Source organism: Oncorhynchus masou, chromosome 13 (genome assembly GCF_036934945.1).
Source record: "Oncorhynchus masou masou isolate Uvic2021 chromosome 13, UVic_Omas_1.1, whole genome shotgun sequence".
Lineage (NCBI taxonomy): Eukaryota > Metazoa > Chordata > Actinopteri > Salmoniformes > Salmonidae > Oncorhynchus > Oncorhynchus masou.
The window spans coordinates 48,287,333-48,307,222 of NC_088224.1; the positions used below are offsets into that span (position 1 = coordinate 48,287,333).

Below are 19,890 nucleotides of genomic sequence, written 5' to 3' on the forward strand. Positions count from 1 at the left end.
ACTATGTTTTTGGGGACCTTCAATGCTGCCAACATTTTTTGGTGTCCTTCCCCAGATTTGTGCCTCGATACAATCCTGTTTCGCAGCTCTGCGGACAATTACTTCGACCTTGTGGCTTGGTTTTTGCTCTGACATGCAATGTCATCTGTGGGACATTATATAGAAAGGTGTGTGCCTTTCCAAATCATGTCCAATCAATTGAATTTACCACAGGTGGACTCAAATCAAATTGTAGAAACATCTCAAGGATGATCAATGGAAACAGGATGCACAGGAGCTCAATTTCGAGTCTCATAGCAAATGGTCTGATTATTTATGTAAATTAGCACGGTTATTTTTTTTAATACATTTGCAAAAATGTATAAAACCTGTTTTTGCTTTGTCATTATTGTGTGTAGGTTGTATTTGCATTTATTTAATACATTTTAGAATAAGGCTGTAACATAACTAAATGTGGAAAAGGTCAAGGGGGTCTGAATACTTTCCGAAGGCACTGTATAATATGCATGTATATCAAATATTACTTCACTACAATATTGTCCAGAAAATTACCCAATTACCTTGTTTGCCTAAACCTAATGACTTGTAGTAGAGTAGTTTCATGATCGGAAATTGATTAATATTACATTATATTCATGAATCAACATTCAAGACATTTTACGTAAACATTTAGCAATTAAACTTCCATAGTGTATATTAACCAAATTCAGTGGATGTGTCAGATCAAAGGCATTCAATAGTCAAAGACTCCTGTTTAAACTACAGGAACAATAAAATGCCAAAGAGACTGAGGTTTGGTATCATTATTTTTTATTGTTCAGTTATATTTTTCATCCTGCTGTTTATTTGCAATGTTTTTCTATTATATTATGCATATGAAGGTGTTTCAATAAAGGTGCAAACATTAGCAAACACATAGAAAGACCATTTACCGTAAATATGGCATTAATCGCACCCTTCTGTTATACCCATCATGATCAGGTTGAGATCGACAAAGGGCCTACCTCCTTGATGAGATATCCAAACACACCGGTACACATTTAGGCAGGGCTCTTTTTGCCCCCATACCATTCATTGCCTGTATGCCATGGACCTGACCTCATATCAATGACCCAACTCTCCAACACAACTAGTCCTAGTGCTGGTGTCATTTTCCACAATGGAAGACTTCTCAGAGGAGTGATTGGATAATTTCTCTCCTTAGTGGAGTAGTAGTACACCAATTAAATGCAAAATCACCAATTTACACAAAGAAAATTCAGGGGGGAACCCGTTTTCAGGCCAGGCCTCCTTCAGCACAGCAGCCAATCAGAGACAACCTCATAGACCTCATGACTCCTTGATAGGCTAATTTAAACATATCTAAAAACTCTCCTCCAGTGTTGGTTGACCGAGTCATGATGAGTTTAACTGTGATAAGTAAAGAGATAATAAGACAATAGGATATAGGGCAGTGCGTATAGATATTCCCAGCAGTGGATCCAGAGTCTACAATGAATCAGGGCAGTGTATAACAGATTCCCAGTAGTGCAACTTATCACACAGGAATGCTGAGGTTTATACAATGACACATTGTATGATTTGGATGGTTGAGAAAGCAGTCTGTGCTTTTAGCACAACTCACAAAAATCTAGATTGCTATTATAAGTGGAGGTCCCACTGAAATATGAAGGACTTCCTGGATGATGTCTGAAGGTATACCTGGGTGTGGAACTCAGGTTTTGATGACAGCAGTAAGTATCATGACATATGACATCAGGGTTTGACCTTTGACTGCTCTCGTTAGCCCTAGCTGTCCCCTCATTCAGGATCCTTCAAGTGTGTCCATCACATCTCTCACATTCAAATCATTGTCTGGGTCTTTCGATCAAATGCTTTTTAGAATTTCATATGGTACATAATGTTTCTTGGCTTAAAAAACATCTGTGTACCCCTTCACTACTGTACTATGTGCAGTATCAGAACTCTACATGTCTGTCTCACAGATAATTCTGGACCAGCATGACCGCACCCCAGACATCTTGACCATGGCATGTGACAGCTCTGTGAGTGGCTGCACTATCAGCTCAAGTGGCTAACAATAATACTAAAGTGTACCATGTGACCAGCCTAATGTTGGAAAGGTAGCTAACTCCATCAAGCCCAACAGATGACTGGTACTGTGGAGTACCGTGACCCCCCCCCCCCCCTACCCCAGTGATACCCCTTGCCCGCCTCCTTCCAAATGAGGGCATCATAGCAAATCAGAGAGCAGGATTCGTGATACACGCCTATGCCCCTCTGACGGCAGTGTCTGCAGAAGAACCTCCCCGTACCAAACCCCTGCCTTTACCCCATCCATGACCCTCCTTCCCCAACCCAAAAGGAAAATTATAGTAATGATAGGAGGAAGAGGGGAAAGAGCCTTAGGCCTAGATTCAATCAGATCAAGCGTTAACTGGCTATAGCCGACAACCGCACAGCTGATGTTTTGGCCGTGTTGAAGGTGTAACTGGGTTGGAGCTGTCAAATCAGTGAGCAGCTGTTCTTGATCATTGTCACGAAGCCACACCCAAGTTCAGAACGAGAAAGTGTAGGCTATACAGAAATAATGACACTCAAATTTAAAACAAAATTAGGAGGATCAGCCTAATCGAGGTGTAAATGACATCTCACATTCCAGTGTTCGAACATTTCTCTTAAACGGCAATGTCTGTTTTAGGTATAATGCCAGGAGCCTCTTGTCGATTTGACAGCTCTAACGCAGTTCCACCTCCGACACCGCCGAAACAACTGCTATGTGGATGTCGACTAAAGCTGATCTGTTTGAATAAAGCCCTAAATCAATTACAATACCATGCTAATTCATGATTCTAACGACACAAGTAGTATGTGAAAGTGCTGTTGCATTCATAAAATCAACGTGTGTGAACTACCATGGTTTAAAGCTTTGAAACATTGACATTGTCATGATGAGGAGGACGAACTCCCTGGTGCCACACTCATATCAGGCTTTTGCATAAAATGTCAATTCAATGTCCTGATTTAAAAATATTTTCTCCCTTTTTTCTAAAATATTTCACAGGCAAGAATTTCGTAATTGTATGATTTTTCTTCTATTTTTGTTGTTGTTGTTTGTTGTTGTTGTTGTTTATGGTCGTTGTTGTTGTTGTTGAACAAGGTGTAAGAAATACGTGGGGCGATGTGCAGGCTATGAGCCACCATCCTGCTCTGTGGAGTTCTGCCCCACCACTTTTTCTCCTCCGTTCAGGAGAGTGGGAGCCTCAGTCCCTGAGTTTTTTCGTGAGCGTCCCTTCTCCTCGATGTCATGCAGCGATGGCTCTTTGTACATGCAAACTGAAGAAAGGGCGGGGGAGGGGGGAAAGTGAGAAAAAAAGTGAAGAGGAGTGAGAGAAGGAATATTTATACAGTAAAGAGATATAGGAGAGCAGGAGGGGAGAGAAGGGAGGGGAGAGAGACGACAATGAGAGAGAGAGAGTAGGGGAGATAAAGGAGGTAAGAGGGACAAAAAACAGAGGAGATGAATTGAGAGATTCAGCATTAGTTTAGAGTTAGTTTAGTTCAAACACACACAACATTTGAACCTGCCGTCAGTCAACTGAAATTCCAATTAAATAATTGAATTTTAAAAAATCAAATTTCAATGTTTTCTCAATAAACTGAAAATAATAACCTATTATTTAAACCATTTAAAATTCAGAGATCACTTCCTGAATTGCATGACTTCAAATAAAATTGACCCTAACCCTGCTTCCCAGTACCGAGGAAGTAATTTAGCTTCTCAAACTTGAATGGATTATCTGGGTACCTGTATCTGAAGACTCAAATCTATCAAAGGCACATTGAGGTCTTCTCAAACAAATAGAATTCTTGTAATCTGGCAATCTGACATTACACCAAACAGAATGTCGTTATAATGTCCCATGACAATTTTGACCTGCTGGGTCATTTATAAACAGATACAAAGATGCTTCATTAACATAGCTATGGCTTGTAAAAGGGTGTTATGACTCCTATTAAATGCACTTTAAATAAACCTTGACTTGACTTATGGCAGGTGTTGCATTTGAATCCAGCCCTGAGTGTGGCTGGCTGGCAGCCAGACAGTGTTTCGGTCTCACCTTCGATGGGTCTGGGCACAAAGTGTGAGGAGGGCTTGGTCTTCTTCACCCGGTTGCCCTTCATGACAACGCCGTCCTTGTTGAGGCCCAGGTACCAGGCCCTGCCAGACTCGTGCTGCCGGAACAGCGTCGATGAGTAGATGACATAGTAGTTCTCAAAAACAGACTCCTTGAATTTTGCCTCTACTGTGAACAAGTCCTGAGGAACAAAGAGAGCAAGACAACGCTTGAGATCAGATAGTACAGTGTTCAAAGATCTAGCCCACCAGTTTAAAACAGTTTTTAAAACATCAATGGAATTCTTAGTTGAAAAGGCAAAAAGTTGTCAACAAACACAGGTTTTGTTTATTTCAAGTAGAATTCACGTTTGTTGACAACTAAAATAAATATTAACCAAAAATGGACGTTGATTTTATGTTGCAGTGCATTTGGAAAGTATTCAGACCCCTTGTTCTTTTCCACATTTTGTCTCGTTATACCCTTATTCAAAAATAAACATGTTTCCTCATCAATCTACACACAGTACCCCATAATGGCAAAGTGAAAACAGGTTTTTAGAAATTTTAGCAAATGTATTAAAAATGAAAACAAAAATACCTTATTTACATAAGTATTCAGACCCTTTGCTATGAGACTTGAAATTGAGCTCAGGTACATCCTGTTTCCATTGATCATCCTTGAAAATCAAATCAAATCAAATTTATTTGTCACATACACATGGTTAGCAGATGTTAATGCGAGTGTAGCGAAATGCTTGTGCTTCTAGTTCCGACAATGCAGTAATAACCAACAAGTAATCAAACTAACAATTCCTAAACTACTGTCTTATACACAGTGTAAGGGGATAGAGAATATGTACATAAGGATATATGAATGAATGATGGTACAGAGCAGCATAGGCAAGATACAGTAGATGGTATCGAGTACAGTATATACATATGAGATGAGTATGTAAACAAAGTGGCATAGTTAAAGTGCCTAGTGATACATGTATTACATAAGGATGCAGTCGATGATATAGAGTACAGTATATACGTATGCATATGAGAAGAATAATGTAGGGTAAGTAACATTATATAAGGTAGCATTGTTTAAAGTGGCTAGTAATATATTTAAATCATTTCCCATCAATTCCCATTATTAAAGTGGCTGGAGTTGAGTCAGTGTCAGTGTGTTGGCAGCAGCCACTCAATGTTAGTGGTGGCTGTTTAACAGTCTGATGGCCTTGAGATAGAAGCTGTTTTTCAGTCTCTCAGTTCCAGCTTTGATGCACCTGTACTGACCTTGCCTTCTGGATGATAGCGGGGTGAACAGGCAGTGGCCCGGGTGGTTGATGTCCTTGATGATCTTTATGGCCTTCCTGTAACATTGGGTGGTGTAGGTGTCCTGGAGGGCAGGTAGTTTGCCCCCGGTGATGCGTTGTGCAGACCTCACTACCCTCTGGAGAGCCTTACGGTTGAGGGCGGAGCAGTTGCCGTACCAGGCGGTGATACAGCCCGCCAGGATGCTCTCGATTGTGCATCTGTACAAGTTTGTGAGTGCTTTTGGTGACAAGCCGAATTTCTTCAGCCTCCTGAGGTTGAAGAGGCGCTGCTGCGCCTTCTTCACGATGCTGTCTGTGTGAGTGGACCAATTCAGTTTGTCTGTGATGTGTATGCCGAGGAACTTAAAACTTGCTACTCTCTCCACTACTGTTCCATCGATATGGATAGGAGGGTGTTCCCTCTGCTGTTTCCTGAAGTCCACAATCATCTCCTTAGTTTTGTTGACGTTGAGTGTGAGGTTATTTTCCTGACACCACACTCCGAGGGCCCTCACCTCCTCCCTGTAGGCCGTCTCGTCGTTGTTGGTAATCAAGCCTACCACTGTTGTGTCGTCCGCAAACTTGATGATTGAGTTGGAGGCGTGCGTGGCCACGCAGTCGTGGGTGAACAGGGAGTACAGGAGAGGGCTCAGAACACACCCTTGTGGGGCCCCAGTGTTGAGGATCAGCGGGGAGGAGATGTTGTTACCTAGCCTCACCACCTGGGGGCGGCCCGTCAGGAAGTCCAGTACCCAGTTGCACAGGGCGGGGTCGAGACCCAGGGTCTCGAGCTTGATGACGAACTTGGAGGGTACTATGGTGTTGAATGCCGAGCTGTAGTCGATGAACAGCATTCTCACATAGGTATTCCTCTTGTCCAGATGGGTTAGGGCAGTGTGCAGTGTGGTTGAGATTGCATCATCTGTGGACCTATTTGGGCGGTAAGCAAATTGGAGTGGGTCTAGGGTGTCAGGTAGGGTGGAGGTGATATGGTCCTTGACTCGTCGCTCAAAGCACTTCATGATGACGGAAGTGAGTCGTTTAGCTCAGTTACCTTAGCTTTCTTGGGAACAGGAACAATGGTGGCCCTCTTGAAGCATGTGGGAACAGCAGACTGGTATAGGGATTGATTGAATATGTCCGTAAACACACCAGCCAGCTGGTCTGCGCATGCTCTGAGGGCGCGGCTGGGGATGCCGTCTGGGCCTGCAGCCTTGCGAGGGTTAACACGTTTAAATGTTTTACTCACCTCGGCTGCAGTGAAGGAGAGACCGCATGTTTCCATTGCAGGCCGTGTCAGTGGCACTGTATTGTCCTCAAAGCAGGCAAAAAAGTTATTTAGTCTGCCTGGGAGCAAGACAACCTGGTCCGTGACTGGGCTGGATTTCTTCCTGTAGTCCGTGATTGACTGTCGACCCTGCCACATGCCTCTTGTGTCTGAGCCGTTGAATTTAGATTCTACTTTGTCTCTGTACTGACGCTTAGCTTGTTTGATAGCCTTACGGAGGGAATAGCTGCACTGTTTGTATTCAGTCATGTTACCAGACACCTTGCCCTGATTGAAAGCAGTGGTTCGCGCTTTCAGTTTCACGCGAATGCTGCCATCAATCCACGGTTTCTGGTTAGGGAATGTTTTAATCGTTGCTATGGGAACGACATCTTCAACGCACGTTCTAATGAACTCGCACACAGAATCAGCATATTCGCCAATGTTGTTATCTGACGCAATACGAAACATGTCCCAGTCCACGTGATGGAAGCAGTCTTGGAGTGTGGAGTCAGCTTGGTCGGACCAGCGTTGGACAGACCTCAGCGTGGGAGCTTCTTTTTTACATTTTTGTCTGTAGGCAGGTATCAGCAAAATGGAGTCGTGGTCAGCTTTTCCGAAAGGGGGGCGGGGCAGGGCCTTATATGCGTCGCGGAAGTTAGAGTAACAGTGATCCAAGGTTTTTCCACCCCTGGTTGCGCAATCGATATGCTGATAAAATTTAGGGAGTCTTGTTTTCAGATTAGCCTTGTTAAAATCCCCAGTAACAATGAATGCAGCCTCCGGATAAATGGTTTCCAGTTTGCAAAGAGTTAAATAAAGTTTAAAGTTCGTTCAGAGCCATCAATGTGTCTGCTTGGAGGGGGATATATACGGCTGTGATTATAATCGAAGAGAATTCTCTTGGTAGAAAATGCGGTCTACATTTGATTGTGAGGAATTCTAAAACAGGTGAACAGAAGGATTTGAGTTCCTGTATGTTTCTTTCATCGCACCATGCCTCCTAGCCATAAGGCATACACCCCCACCCCTCTTCTTACCAGAAAGGTGTTTGTTTCTGTCGGCGCGATGCGTGGAGAAACCCGTTGGCTGCACTGCTTCGGATAGCGTCTCTCCAGTGAGCCATGTTTCTGTGAAGCACAGAACGTTACAGTCTCTGATGTTCCTCTGGAATGCTACCCTTGCTCGGATTTTATCAACCTTGTTGTCAAGAGACTGGACATTGGCAAGAAGAATGCTAGGGAGTGGGGCACGATGTGCCCGTCTCCGTAGTCTGACCAGAAGACCGCCTCGTTTCCCTCTTTTTCGGAGTCGATTTTTTGGGTTGCTGCATGCGATCCATTCCGTTGTCCTGTTTGTAAGGCAGAACACAGGATCCGCGTCGCGAAAAACATATTCTTGGTCGTACTGATGGTGAGTTGACGCTGATCTTATATACAGTAGTTCTTCTCGACTGTATGTAATGAAACCTAAGATGACCTGGGGTACTAATGTAAGAAATAACACGTAAAAAAAAAAAATGCATAGTTTCCTAGGAACGCGAAGCGAGGTGGCCATCTCTGTCGGCGCCGGAAGTAAGTAGACTGCACTGTTGAGATGTTTCTGCAACTTGATTGGAGTCCACCTGTGTTAAATTCAATTGATTGGACATGATTTGGAAAGGCACACACCTGTCTATATAAGGTCCCACAGTTGACAGTGCATGTCAGAGCAAAAACCATGACGTGAGGTCGAAGGAATTGTCCGTAGATCTCTGAGACAGGATTGTGTTGAGGCAGAGATCTGGGGAAGGGTACCAAAAAATGTCTGCAGGATTGAAGGTCCCCAAGATCACAGTGGCCTCCGTCAATCTTAAATGGAAGAAGTTTGGTACCACCAAGACTCTTCCTAGAGCTGACCGCCCTGCCAAACTGAGCAATCAAGGGAGAAGGGCCTTGGTCAGGGAGGTGACTAAGAACTTGATGGTCACTCTGACAGATGTGAGAACCTTCCAGAATGACAACCATCGCTGTAGCATTCCACCAATCAGGCCTTTATTGCAGAGTCGCCAGACGGAAGCCACTCCTCAGTAAAAAGGCACATGACAGCCCGCTTGGTGTTTGCAAAAAGGCACCTAAAGGACTCTGAGGCTATGCGATACAAGATTCTCGGGTCTAATGTAATCAACATTGAACTATTTGGCCTGAATGCCAAGCGTCACGTATGGAGGAAACCAGGTACTATCCCTACGGTGAAGCATGGTGGTGGCAGCATCATGCTGTGAGGATGTTTTTCAGCTGGATACTAGTCAGGATCGCTGATGAAAACCTGCTCCAGAACGCTCAGGACTTCAGACTGGGGCGAAGGTCCACCTTCCAACAGGACAACAACACTAAGCACACAGTCAAGACAACGCAGGAGTGGTTTCGGGGACAAGTCTCTGAATGTCCTTGAGTGGCCCAGCCAGAGCCTGGACTAGAACCCCGATTGAACATTTCTGGAGAGACCTGAAAATAGCTGTGCAGCGAGGCTCCCCATCCAATTTGACAGAGCTTGAGAGGATCTGCAGAGAAGAATGGGAGAAACTCGAGGCTGTAATCGCTTCCAAAGGTGCTTCAACAAAGTACTGAGTAAAGGGTCTGAATACTTATGTAAATGTGATATTTCCGTTTTTTATTTGTAATACACTTGCAAAATGTTTAAAAAAAACTGGTTTTGCTTTCTCATTATGGGATATTGTGTGTATATTGAGGGAAAAAATGTGTTGATTAATTTTAAAATAAGAAAAAGGTGTCTGAATACTTTCCTAATCCACTGTATGTTAGGTTTTTGCCTGAAGGGGTGTCACCAGTGGAGGCTGTTGATGTAAGTAATTAGGAGGATGGGCTATGGGTGTTTGCTATGATTACATTACATTACATCCAGACATCACAATGAGCACATCCTCCCCACATTCCAATCCACTGTGTATTACAGGTATAAAATCCAAAACAATGGCGAAATTTTAGCAGAATAAGTCGACCAAGTCGACCTCTAGAAGATCCCACACTCTTAGCACCTTTTTTCTATCTGGAACCTAAAAGGGCACTTTGGCTGTCCCCATTTGAAGAAACCCTCTTTGGTTCCAGGTAGAACCCTTTTGGGTTCCATGTAGGACCCTTTTCAGAAAAGATTCAACATGGAACCCAAAATAGTTCAAACTGGACCCAAAAAGGGTTATCCTATTGGGACAGCCAAAGAACCCTTCTGGAACTATTTTTTTCTAAGAGTACGTCTTACTACAGAGAGTAACATTTGATCTAGATTTCTCCTTTTTTCCAGGCCTTGGAATTGGATGACTGTGCCATTGTGTCATAGTACCCTCGAGCTGTGCACAGGTGGACAGGGTGGAGAATGTGATTAATCAGAGCACAAAACACCTCAAGTAGTGTGTACACACACACCTGACACATGCTGTAGACATGGACGAAAAGACAGAGATCGCCCTGTTTAATATTTCCTGAAATTCAACTTTACAACATTATCTCTAACATCACCCCTCCATTATTTCAGCAGATGGTAACGTTTCCTTGAGCTCCAAGGGATGTTTTGTGAGGAAGACAGCATGTAGGACAGTGTGGGAAGAGAGGGAGGGAGAGCAGTGGGAAATTGAGGGATGGAAAAGAAAATGTAGAGAATATTGTAGAAGGCTACATGCAATGAAATAGACAGTGAACTTTGGTCAAGGGTCATGGCTTTTTATATAACCATCTGACCACCCAACCCAGATCAATCTATTCAGATATAAGATCACATTAATGAATAAAAACGTATATTGTCTACAGTGGCGGTCGGTGACGTTTAAGATGAGGGAGGAGCATGGCCTTATTTCTATTACAGCATATTGGAGGTTGCTACAATCTACCATACGAATGCAAATGTACAACCTAGGTGCAAAGGGCGAGAGAAAATATTGAGTAATCAAGGTGACAGACAGTGACACATTCAATACCACTTGACACACTCTTGCCTGCATCAAGCTGATCTATGGTGTAATCATTAGTCCAACAGTTGCAAACAAGAGTTTCTATTGGACAAATTCAGGTATGTTAATCCCTGTTTCGTTACGTTTGCTTCCGTTTAAGAAACGTTTTTCAACAGAATTGGCAGAATGAATACATCCCTGATCACCGCAAACACAGTTCACTTTCATAGCAGCCACATACAAACAGCAGGATCATTTGTTCATTGTATAATTTGTCCTCGCATCTACGCACTCTCCTCCTTTCACCTTTTCAGTACACAATAAAACAGCTGTCTGTGACCATGCAGAAAAATAACTTTCCATGCCATACCATAACCGCTAATCTCTACATACAGCCTACATCGTTGTCACCATATTAGCTAATATTATAGTCAACATCAAGGGTGCGCAACTTTCAATTGGGACTGGCGGGGCATGACCCCCCCTCACATTCTAAAATAGCATTTTTGTCCCCCCAGTTTTATCATTTTGCACTGTAATACCAAAAGCGGCATAGGACCATGTGGACGCGTCAGAGCGGTCTGGTAGGCTGTTTGGAAGTTTCAGCCGGCTGGATTTAGGACCGCACGGACACCACAGAGCGTGCGGACAGGCTCTGTGAAGGCAGCTTCTGGAAGGCATGGTGCTGCTGTCTGCAGCTGCTGTCTCTTTGTGTGTTGTGCTTTGTCTCTGAGGTGTAAAAGCAAGCAGAGACAAAACTGTCTATACTTTAATTGACTGATGTAGCTGGCAAGGTAACTTCTGTTGGACTAGTAGTGTAACTGACATGGAATGTTAGCTACAGTAACATCCCCTCTCGACTGAAGAGAATGAACTAGCTAGCTAGTAGCTACCACAGCCAGTTCAGCTCTAGTCTCTAGCTACAGTGCCTTGCGAAAGTATTCGGCCCCCTTGAACTTTGCGACCTTTTGCCACATTTCAGGCTTCAAACATAAAGATATAAAACTGTATTTTTTTGTGAAGAATCAACAACAAGTGGGACACAATCATGAAGTGGAACGACATTTATTGGATATTTCAAACTTTTTTAACAAATCAAAAACTGAAAAATTGGGCGTGCAAAATTATTCAGCCCCTTTACTTTCAGTGCAGCAAACTCTATCCAGAAGTTCAGTGAGGATCTCTGAATGATCCAATGTTGACCTAAATGACTAATGATGATAAATACAATCCACCTGTGTGTAATCAAGTCTCCGTATAAATGCACCTGCACTGTGATAGTCTCAGAGGTCCGTTAAAAGCGCAGAGAGCATCATGAAGAACAAGGAGCACATCAGGCAGGTCCGAGATAGTGTTGTGAAGAAGATTAAAGCCAGATTTGGATACAAAAAGATTTCCCAAGCTTTAAACATCCCAAGGAGCACTGTGCAAGCGATAATATTGAAATGGAAGGAGTATCAGACCACTGCAAATCTACCAAGACCTGGCCGTCCCTCTAAACGTTCAGCTCATACAAGGAGAAGACTGATCAGAGATGCAGCCAAGAGGCCCAGGATCACTCTGGATGAACTACAGAGATCTACAGCTGAGGTGGGAGACTCTGTCCATAGGACAACAATCAGTCATTTATTGCACAAATCTGGCCTTTATGGAAGAGTGGCAAGAAGAAAGCCATTTCTTAAAGATATCCATAAAAAGTGTTGTTTAAAGTTTGCCACAAGCCACCTGGGAGACACACCAAACATGTGAAAGAAGGTGCTCTGGTCAGATGAAACCAAAATTGAAATTTTTGGCAACAATGCAAAACGTTATGTTTGGCGTAAAAGCAACACAGCTTATCACTCTGACCACACCATCCCTACTGTCAAACATGGTGGTGGCAGCATCATGGTTTGGGCCTGCTTTTCTTCAGCAGGGACAGGGAAGATGGTTAAAATTGATGGGAAGATGGATGGAGCCAAATACAGGACCATTCTGGAAGAAAACCTGATGGAGTCTGCAAAAGACCTGAGACTGGGACGGAGATTTGTCTTCCATCAAGACAATGATCCAAAACATAAAGCAAAATCTACAATGGAATGGTTCAAAAATAAACATATCCAGGTGTTAGAATGTCCAAGTCAAAGTCCAGACCTGAATCCAATCGAGAATCTGTGGAAAGAACTGAAAACTGCTGTTCACAAATGCTCTCCATCCAACCTCACTGAGCTCGAGCTGTTTTGCAAGGATGAATGGGAAAAATTTCAGTCTCTCGATGTGCAAAACTGATAGAGACATACCCCAAGCGACTTACAGCTGTAATCGTAGCAATAGGTGGCGCTACAAAGTATTAACTTAAGGGGGCTGAATAATTTTTGCACGCCCAATTTTTCAGTTTTTGATTTGTTAAAAAAGTTTGAAATATCCAATAAATGTCGTTCCACTTCAAGATTGTGTTCCACTTGTTGATTCTTCACAAAAAAATACAGTTTTATATCTTTATGTTTGAAGCCTGAAATGTGGCAAAAGGTCGCAAAGTTCAAGGGGGCCGAATACTTTCGCAAGGCACTGTATCTGTCATGTAGCTGTATCTAACAGCTGTTATGTGTATGGAAAAGTTTTCTAGCCTTTTTGTCCCGTTTCAACAGAGGTAAATTAACTTGGATAGTTTTCATCCGTTAATGTACCATTAGAGCTAGCCAAAAGTTGGCTAACGTTAGCTAGCTAGCTCATTAACTTTAGCTATTATCTTTGCCTCAATCACACTAGACCTGAATTAAACAATGAAACCGGAGGCCAAATGATTGAAGACCAATATTCAGATGTTTTTTTAACAGCACAATGTGAGTTTTTATTAGAGTCAGTATAGCAATGTAACGTTATTGATCTGTCAGTTTCCCTAGCAAATCCCCTACTTTTCACATTTACATGGTATAAACAGCTCTACAGGGTACACTGTCATGGTGCACAGTTAGTACACAATACTATGCTCATCATGTCTTAGCAGGATCAGGTGGTGACAGGTGTCCCAGCAGGGTCAGACAGCAAAGGAAGACCAGTCTACGGAGCTCAGGTGAATTATACAGGATGTTAGCTATAACAATCAGTGAATGTATACAAAGTTCCATCTTGAATTCATGGGTAGTCCTACAGTAGCTACAGGACAGCAGTTCAAAGCTACAGTCTGAGATCTGGAAATAATGGTAATTTAAATTATTGAACCATTGATTCTATTCTTGAATAATATAATGTATAAATGTACACCAAGGTCATTCTTTATCATGCCTCATCTGAACAGGATCCGATGGTGACAGGGGTCTCAGCAGGGTCAGGCAGCCAGGGAAGTCCAGTCTGTGACGGCGCTGAGGTTAACTTTTGCAGATACAACACTTTATTCTCTCTGTGCAGCAAACATTGGACAAGCAAGAAGCTTAAAAAAACTATTTAAAGGCAGTCTGACAAACCTCAAGTTGATTTCCAAACTGTATCCAAGGTTGATAGAGGCTTTTCCTGATGACACAAAAAATGTCAAACAAAACTGTGAGGAAGACCTGAGAGACACAATCGATGATGATGATGAATGCACACAGATTTGTTTGAATGCCCAGTCATGTTCATGTAATCTCAGACATACTGCAGTTTAAGACCATCCATAGAGCATACTATACTGACCAAAAATATAAACGCAACATGCAACAATTTTACTGAGTTACTGTTCATATAAGGAAATCAGTCAATTGAAATAAATAAATTAGGCCCTAATCTATGGATTTCACATGACTGGGCAGGGGCGCAGCCATGGGTGGGCCTACCCATTTGGGAGCCAGACCCAGCCAATCAGAATTGTTTTTTCTCCACAAAAGGGATTTATTACACACAGAAATACTCCTCAATTTCATCAGCTGTCTGGGTGGCTGGTCTCAGACGATCCCGCAGGTGAAGAAGCCGGGGGACACAAAAGGGGACATATTTGCATGTTATTTTTTTATATATTTTTATTTCACCTTTATTTAACCAGGTAGGCAAGTTGAGAACAAGTTCTCATTTACAATTGCGACCTGGCCATGTTATGATCTTTTGATCTCTTGATCTCTGGCTCCTTCTTGAGTCATTTGTGTGTCTTAATTATTTAATCAAACAGCATGCTTAAAGCATCAGACCAGTGCAGTAGATATAGCCTAGTTGATTTTATTAAAACACATGTCTATACATGGAAAAATAAACGTAGGAAAACTTTCACCAATTTTGTCATGGACAGCCCTAGTAGAAATGCAGAAAATGAGCTTCAGATGACCCAAAACATTCTTAGGGAGGACCCCCAGACCCACCGCCAGGTTATGTCCCCCCACTTCTAAAACCAAAGTTGCGCCACTGGTCAACATAGCTAGCTACTAGAACTGACGCATTAATAAACCTGAGCACAATGAGCCTCCTATGTTTTGTATTGAAGTTAATGTACCCAGAGGAGGACAGAAACTAGCTGTTCTCCGGCTACACCATGGTGCTACCCCAGAGAGTGCTGTTGAGGCTACTATAGACCTTCATTGCAAAACAGTATGTTTTAATCAGTTATTTGGTGACGTGAATATATTTAGTATAATTTTATCTAAAAAGGATAACTAAAAAAAAATATTCTGAAATTCACCTTCCTCCGCTGAGGAGGCGACACTGATTGTCTATTTCTAATGAACTTATTATATCCAATCCAAACATTTTACTTCTTTATATCTCTATCTCCTGCTATGAAAGCAGTTCTTCCTCTAAGGTTTAATAACCCAGATTGCCCGCCTTAGGCTGCTTCCACTGTTAACATTCACTTCTGCTAATCATGTATGGCTCCCCCTTATAATTCCTGAGTAAATAACAGTTATTTTGAGTTGAAGCATTATACTTGCAGGTTGTGTTACCAAGCTCACTTTATACCAAAGAAGAACACTGACCAAGTAATAAGGCTCAGTTCCAAGCAGCGCAGGGCAAGCTGAAGACAGCTCTCCACCCAACACATCTCACTGGATTTGGGGGACGGGGAGATGCTCCCCCTTCTCCCATCCCGCTCCACAGCCACGTTAGCAGATTAAGGCTTAGTATATCAACAGGGAGACCACTCTATATAGACAGCTAGGCTAATAGGGGAGTAAAGGCTGAGCCAGGAGAAGGTCGGATGAGAGATACAATGCAGGCTATAGTATCAGATCAGTTGGCTGGAGTCATTGGTCACGAGTCTCTCCAATAAGAGGGAGTATTTTATGTCATAATATCTCAGTCCCTGTTCTGGAAAAAAATGTATACAATGGAATTCATCTCGGAAGCCAGAATCAATAATTCTGTGCTAACTCCAAATACTATATATGTTTTTATTTTACAGAAATTAAAGAACGATGCAAAATAAATGGTTGATAACATTAAACATTATTATTGAAGCAGGAAGATAAATGATGCAGTACACCTCAAAACTGGAGGCCACTCACTTTATTGTGCTGTGATACCCATACTATCAAGATTAGAGGACATCATCTTCCACTGTTTACCTGTCATGGTTGCCATTGATTGATTTCTAAAATGGAGGAGGGAATCGCAGCCAGAGACTTCTTATTACACTCTCATCACCACCCATCATCATCAACTACAGCAACAAATGTCTCATCCTCCTGATAACACTGTCACACTTATGACCTTATATAATGCCAATGTAGCGGTAGGAAACTGTAGCTACAAAGGTTATTTTCATCAGACACAGATCTTGATTAAGTAAAACGACAAAAAAACGAACACCCCGACAAACAACATCTCAGTGTAACAAGCTAGACAGCAATCAACAGGATCGGTACCCACGATCACACTTTTTCCTTTTGGTTCCTGGGTCATTCCACTAAAAGAGTGTCTTTTGCAACCGTTTGATATTTTAAGTAGAAATTGTGCACCAACACTCCATTTTAAAATCCTGGTATATTAGTGCACTTGCATATAGTCCACAGAGAATTATTTGACAAAAGCGTGAACTGAACTCTTATTTCAATTTGGTTTAAATATTCCTTTAAAAATAGTTTTTTACAAAAGAAACATGGAACATCTAATATTAAAATCACAGAGTAAAAGCAGGTGAGCTGGTTCTACTCTTTTTGGCCATTTTCTGGTGTTTTGTGGTGGAAAACTGAGCAGGTCGAGCATAACACATGAACCCTGTTCCCCATAGATAAATGCAGGATAAACATTTATTGTCATGAATCTTGACCTAGAGGTTCTGCAGAGTGGTCACTAGCTGGCACAGCCATAAAGTCATAAAATCTAAACCTAACCCTAACCTTAACCCTAATGCGTAACCCTAACCTTAAATTAAAGACCAAATAGCAAAAAAAAGATTCATGAATTGCAGCTGGCCCATCTAGCGAAAATCAGTCAGTTATGCTTCCAGGGCAAGATTCATGACAAACGTCAACCTGCTAGACCAGGCCTGGGCAAAGGCCGGCCCAGGGGCCATATGCGGCCCGCGACCTGATTCAATACGGCCCACGGAATCATGCTCATATCACAAAGAATTTGGAATAGTAAAGTTCTAAAGGCCCAATGAATACTCACCTTTGTGTAATGATTTAACTCCCACCACTTGTGGGACATTTATTTTGAAGGCACGTATAATAACAACTGCACGAGGACAGACAGTGACTGACAGTCTGACACACGTCACAGTTACAAATAGTAGCTAGCTAGAAATTGCTCAAAAATTAGTTTTTCACATATTCAAAGAAAAGGAAACTAGACAATGAATGTAGGGTGTTCCAGCAAGAGTGGACATCAAAATATTTCTTTATTGAGGTATCAGGGAAAGCTGTGTGCTTAGTGTGCAAAGAGAGCATCGCTGTCTTGAAAGACTACAACTTGTCCCAACACTTCCAGATGAAGCAGAGAAATATAGAAATATGTCTTCTGAGCAGAGGACAAGTGCATCGAAAGAGTTGCTTTCTCAGTTGCAAAAGCAACAAGGACTTTTCACAAAACTGCATTCAGCAAACGATGGAATTGCGAGAGCTAGCAATGTACTGTCCAACAAAATTGCTAAACATAGCAAGCTATTCGCTGAGGGCGAATACATTAAAGAACGTTTAATTGACCCTGCAGCAATACTTTGCCCTGACAAGAAAGAGCTGTTTCAAAATGTTTCCCTGTCAAGATGAACAGGTACACGGCGTGTTGAGAATATTGCAGAGAATAATTGAAAGACAAGGTAAAGGATTTCATCTATTTGTCCTTGGCCCTGGATGAGAGCAGTGATGCACGTGACACGGTGCAGGTGTTGATATTCTTACGAGGCATAACCCCAGACTTTGAAACTACAGAGGTCAATAAGTGTGTGGCAAAGCTGGGACTGAGTTTTGAAAAGTTATTCAGTGTGACCACTGATGGGTGCCCAAACTTGACAGGAAAAAACATTGGCCTTTTGAAAAGGATACAACATCAAGTAGCTGAGCTGAATCCTGATCAGAAAATGATTTTCCTGCATTGCATTATTCTTCAGGAGGTGCTCTGTAACTGTGTTCTGAAAATGAGCCATGTTGTGGATACAGTCACTAAAGTAGTAAACTTCATAAGAGCAAAATCTTTAAACCACAGGCAGTTTGTCTCACTGTTGGAAGTGACAGAGTCGGGTCTTACAGATCTCCCCTACCACACAAACATGAGATGACTGAGTTTAGGGAAAGTGCTTAGAAGGGTGTGGGATCTGAAGTTGGAGATTGTTGAGTTTTTGCAAATGAAAGGAAAATATGTTGATTTCCCTCACCTGCAAGATAAAGAATGGTTGGCTGATTTTGCCTTCACCATGGACATGATAGCCCTCATGAATGAACTGAATTCCAAACTACAAGGGAAGGGCCTTTTTGCACATCAGATGTACATCCTTGTCAAAGCCTTTAAGGGAAACTTACTACTCCTTTGACCTGCCAAGTAGAAGCCAATAATCTCACTTACCTTCTGACACTACTAGTCTGTTCCCTATCAGATGACCAGCAGGAGAAGTTTACTTCGCTGCTGCTTGCTTTGAACAGTGATTTTTCTCGTCGTTTTGAGGATTTTCAAAGTGTTGGAATGACATGCTGTTGGTTTCCTCTCCTTCACCGTCAATGTGGATAATGCTCCCACTGACCTGCAACTTGAGCTCATCGATCTTCAGTCTGATGCAGTGATTGGAGAACTATTCAAAACAATTTCACTGACGAGGTACTATACATCTCTCAATGAACAAATCTTTCCAAAGATTAGGAGTCATGCTCAGAAGATTTTTGTACTGTTTTGGTCAACCTATGTAAACTTAGCAAAAAAAGAAACGCCCTCTCACTGTCAACTGCGTTTATTTTCAGCAAACTTAACATGTGTAAATATTTGTATGAACATAAGATTCAACAACAGACATAAACTGAACAAGATCCACAGACATGTGACTAACAGAAATGGAATAATGTGTCCCTGAACAAAGGGGGGGGGGGGTCAAACTCAAAAGTAACAGTAAGTACTGCAGTGCATCTCCTCCTCATGGACTGCACCAGATTTGCCAGTTATTGCTGTGAGATGTTGTCTTTCGCCAAGGCATCTGCAAGTTCACAGACATTTCTGGGGGGAATGGCCCTAGCCCTCACCCTCCGATCGAACAGGTCCCAGACGTGCTCAATGGGACTGAGATCCGGGCCCTTCGCTGGCCAAGACAGAACACTGACATTCCTGTCTTGCAGGAAATCACGCACAGAACGAGCAGTATGGATGGTGGTACAGTGCCTTGCGAAAGTATTCGGCCCCCTTGAACTTTGCAACCTTTTGCCACATTTCAGGCTTCAAACATAAAGATATAAAACTGTATTTTTTTGTGAAGAATCAACAACAAGTGGGACACAATCATGAAGTGGAACGACATTTATTGGATATTTCAAACTTTTTTAACAAATCAAAAACTGAAAAATTGGCCGTGCAAAATTATTCAGCCCCCTTAAGTTAATACTTTGTAGCGCCACCTTTTGCTGCGATTACAGCTGTAAGTCGCTTGGGGTATGTCTCTATCAGTTTTGCACATCGAGAGACTGAAATGTTTTCCCATTCATCCTTGCAAAATAGCTCGAGCTCAGTGAGGTTGGATGGAGAGCATTTGTGAACAGCAGTTTTCAGTTCTTTCCACAGATTCTCGTTTGGATTCAGGTCTGGACTTTGACTTGGCCATTCTAACACCTGGATATGTTTATTTATGAACCATTCCATTGTAGATTTTGCTTTATGTTTTGGATCATTGTCTTGT

General features: G+C 42.3%; 1 protein-coding gene across 5 annotated transcripts in view; it reads right to left on the bottom strand.

Annotated features, from left to right (window-relative positions):
- Positions 1-793: 793 nt before the first annotated feature.
- Positions 794-19,890, bottom strand: part of fgf12b (fibroblast growth factor 12b) — a 128,001-nt gene continuing 108,904 nt past the window's right edge. For all 5 annotated transcript variants that reach the window (XM_064984115.1, XM_064984114.1, XM_064984112.1 and 2 more), the window contains 2 exons: positions 4,122-4,320; positions 794-3,336 (listed from right to left, as the gene is read on the bottom strand). In XM_064984115.1, the coding sequence (XP_064840187.1) occupies positions 3,191-3,336; positions 4,122-4,320 (345 nt within the window). In that variant the 3' untranslated portion in view covers positions 794-3,190. The remainder of the gene's footprint in view (positions 3,337-4,121; positions 4,321-19,890) is intronic.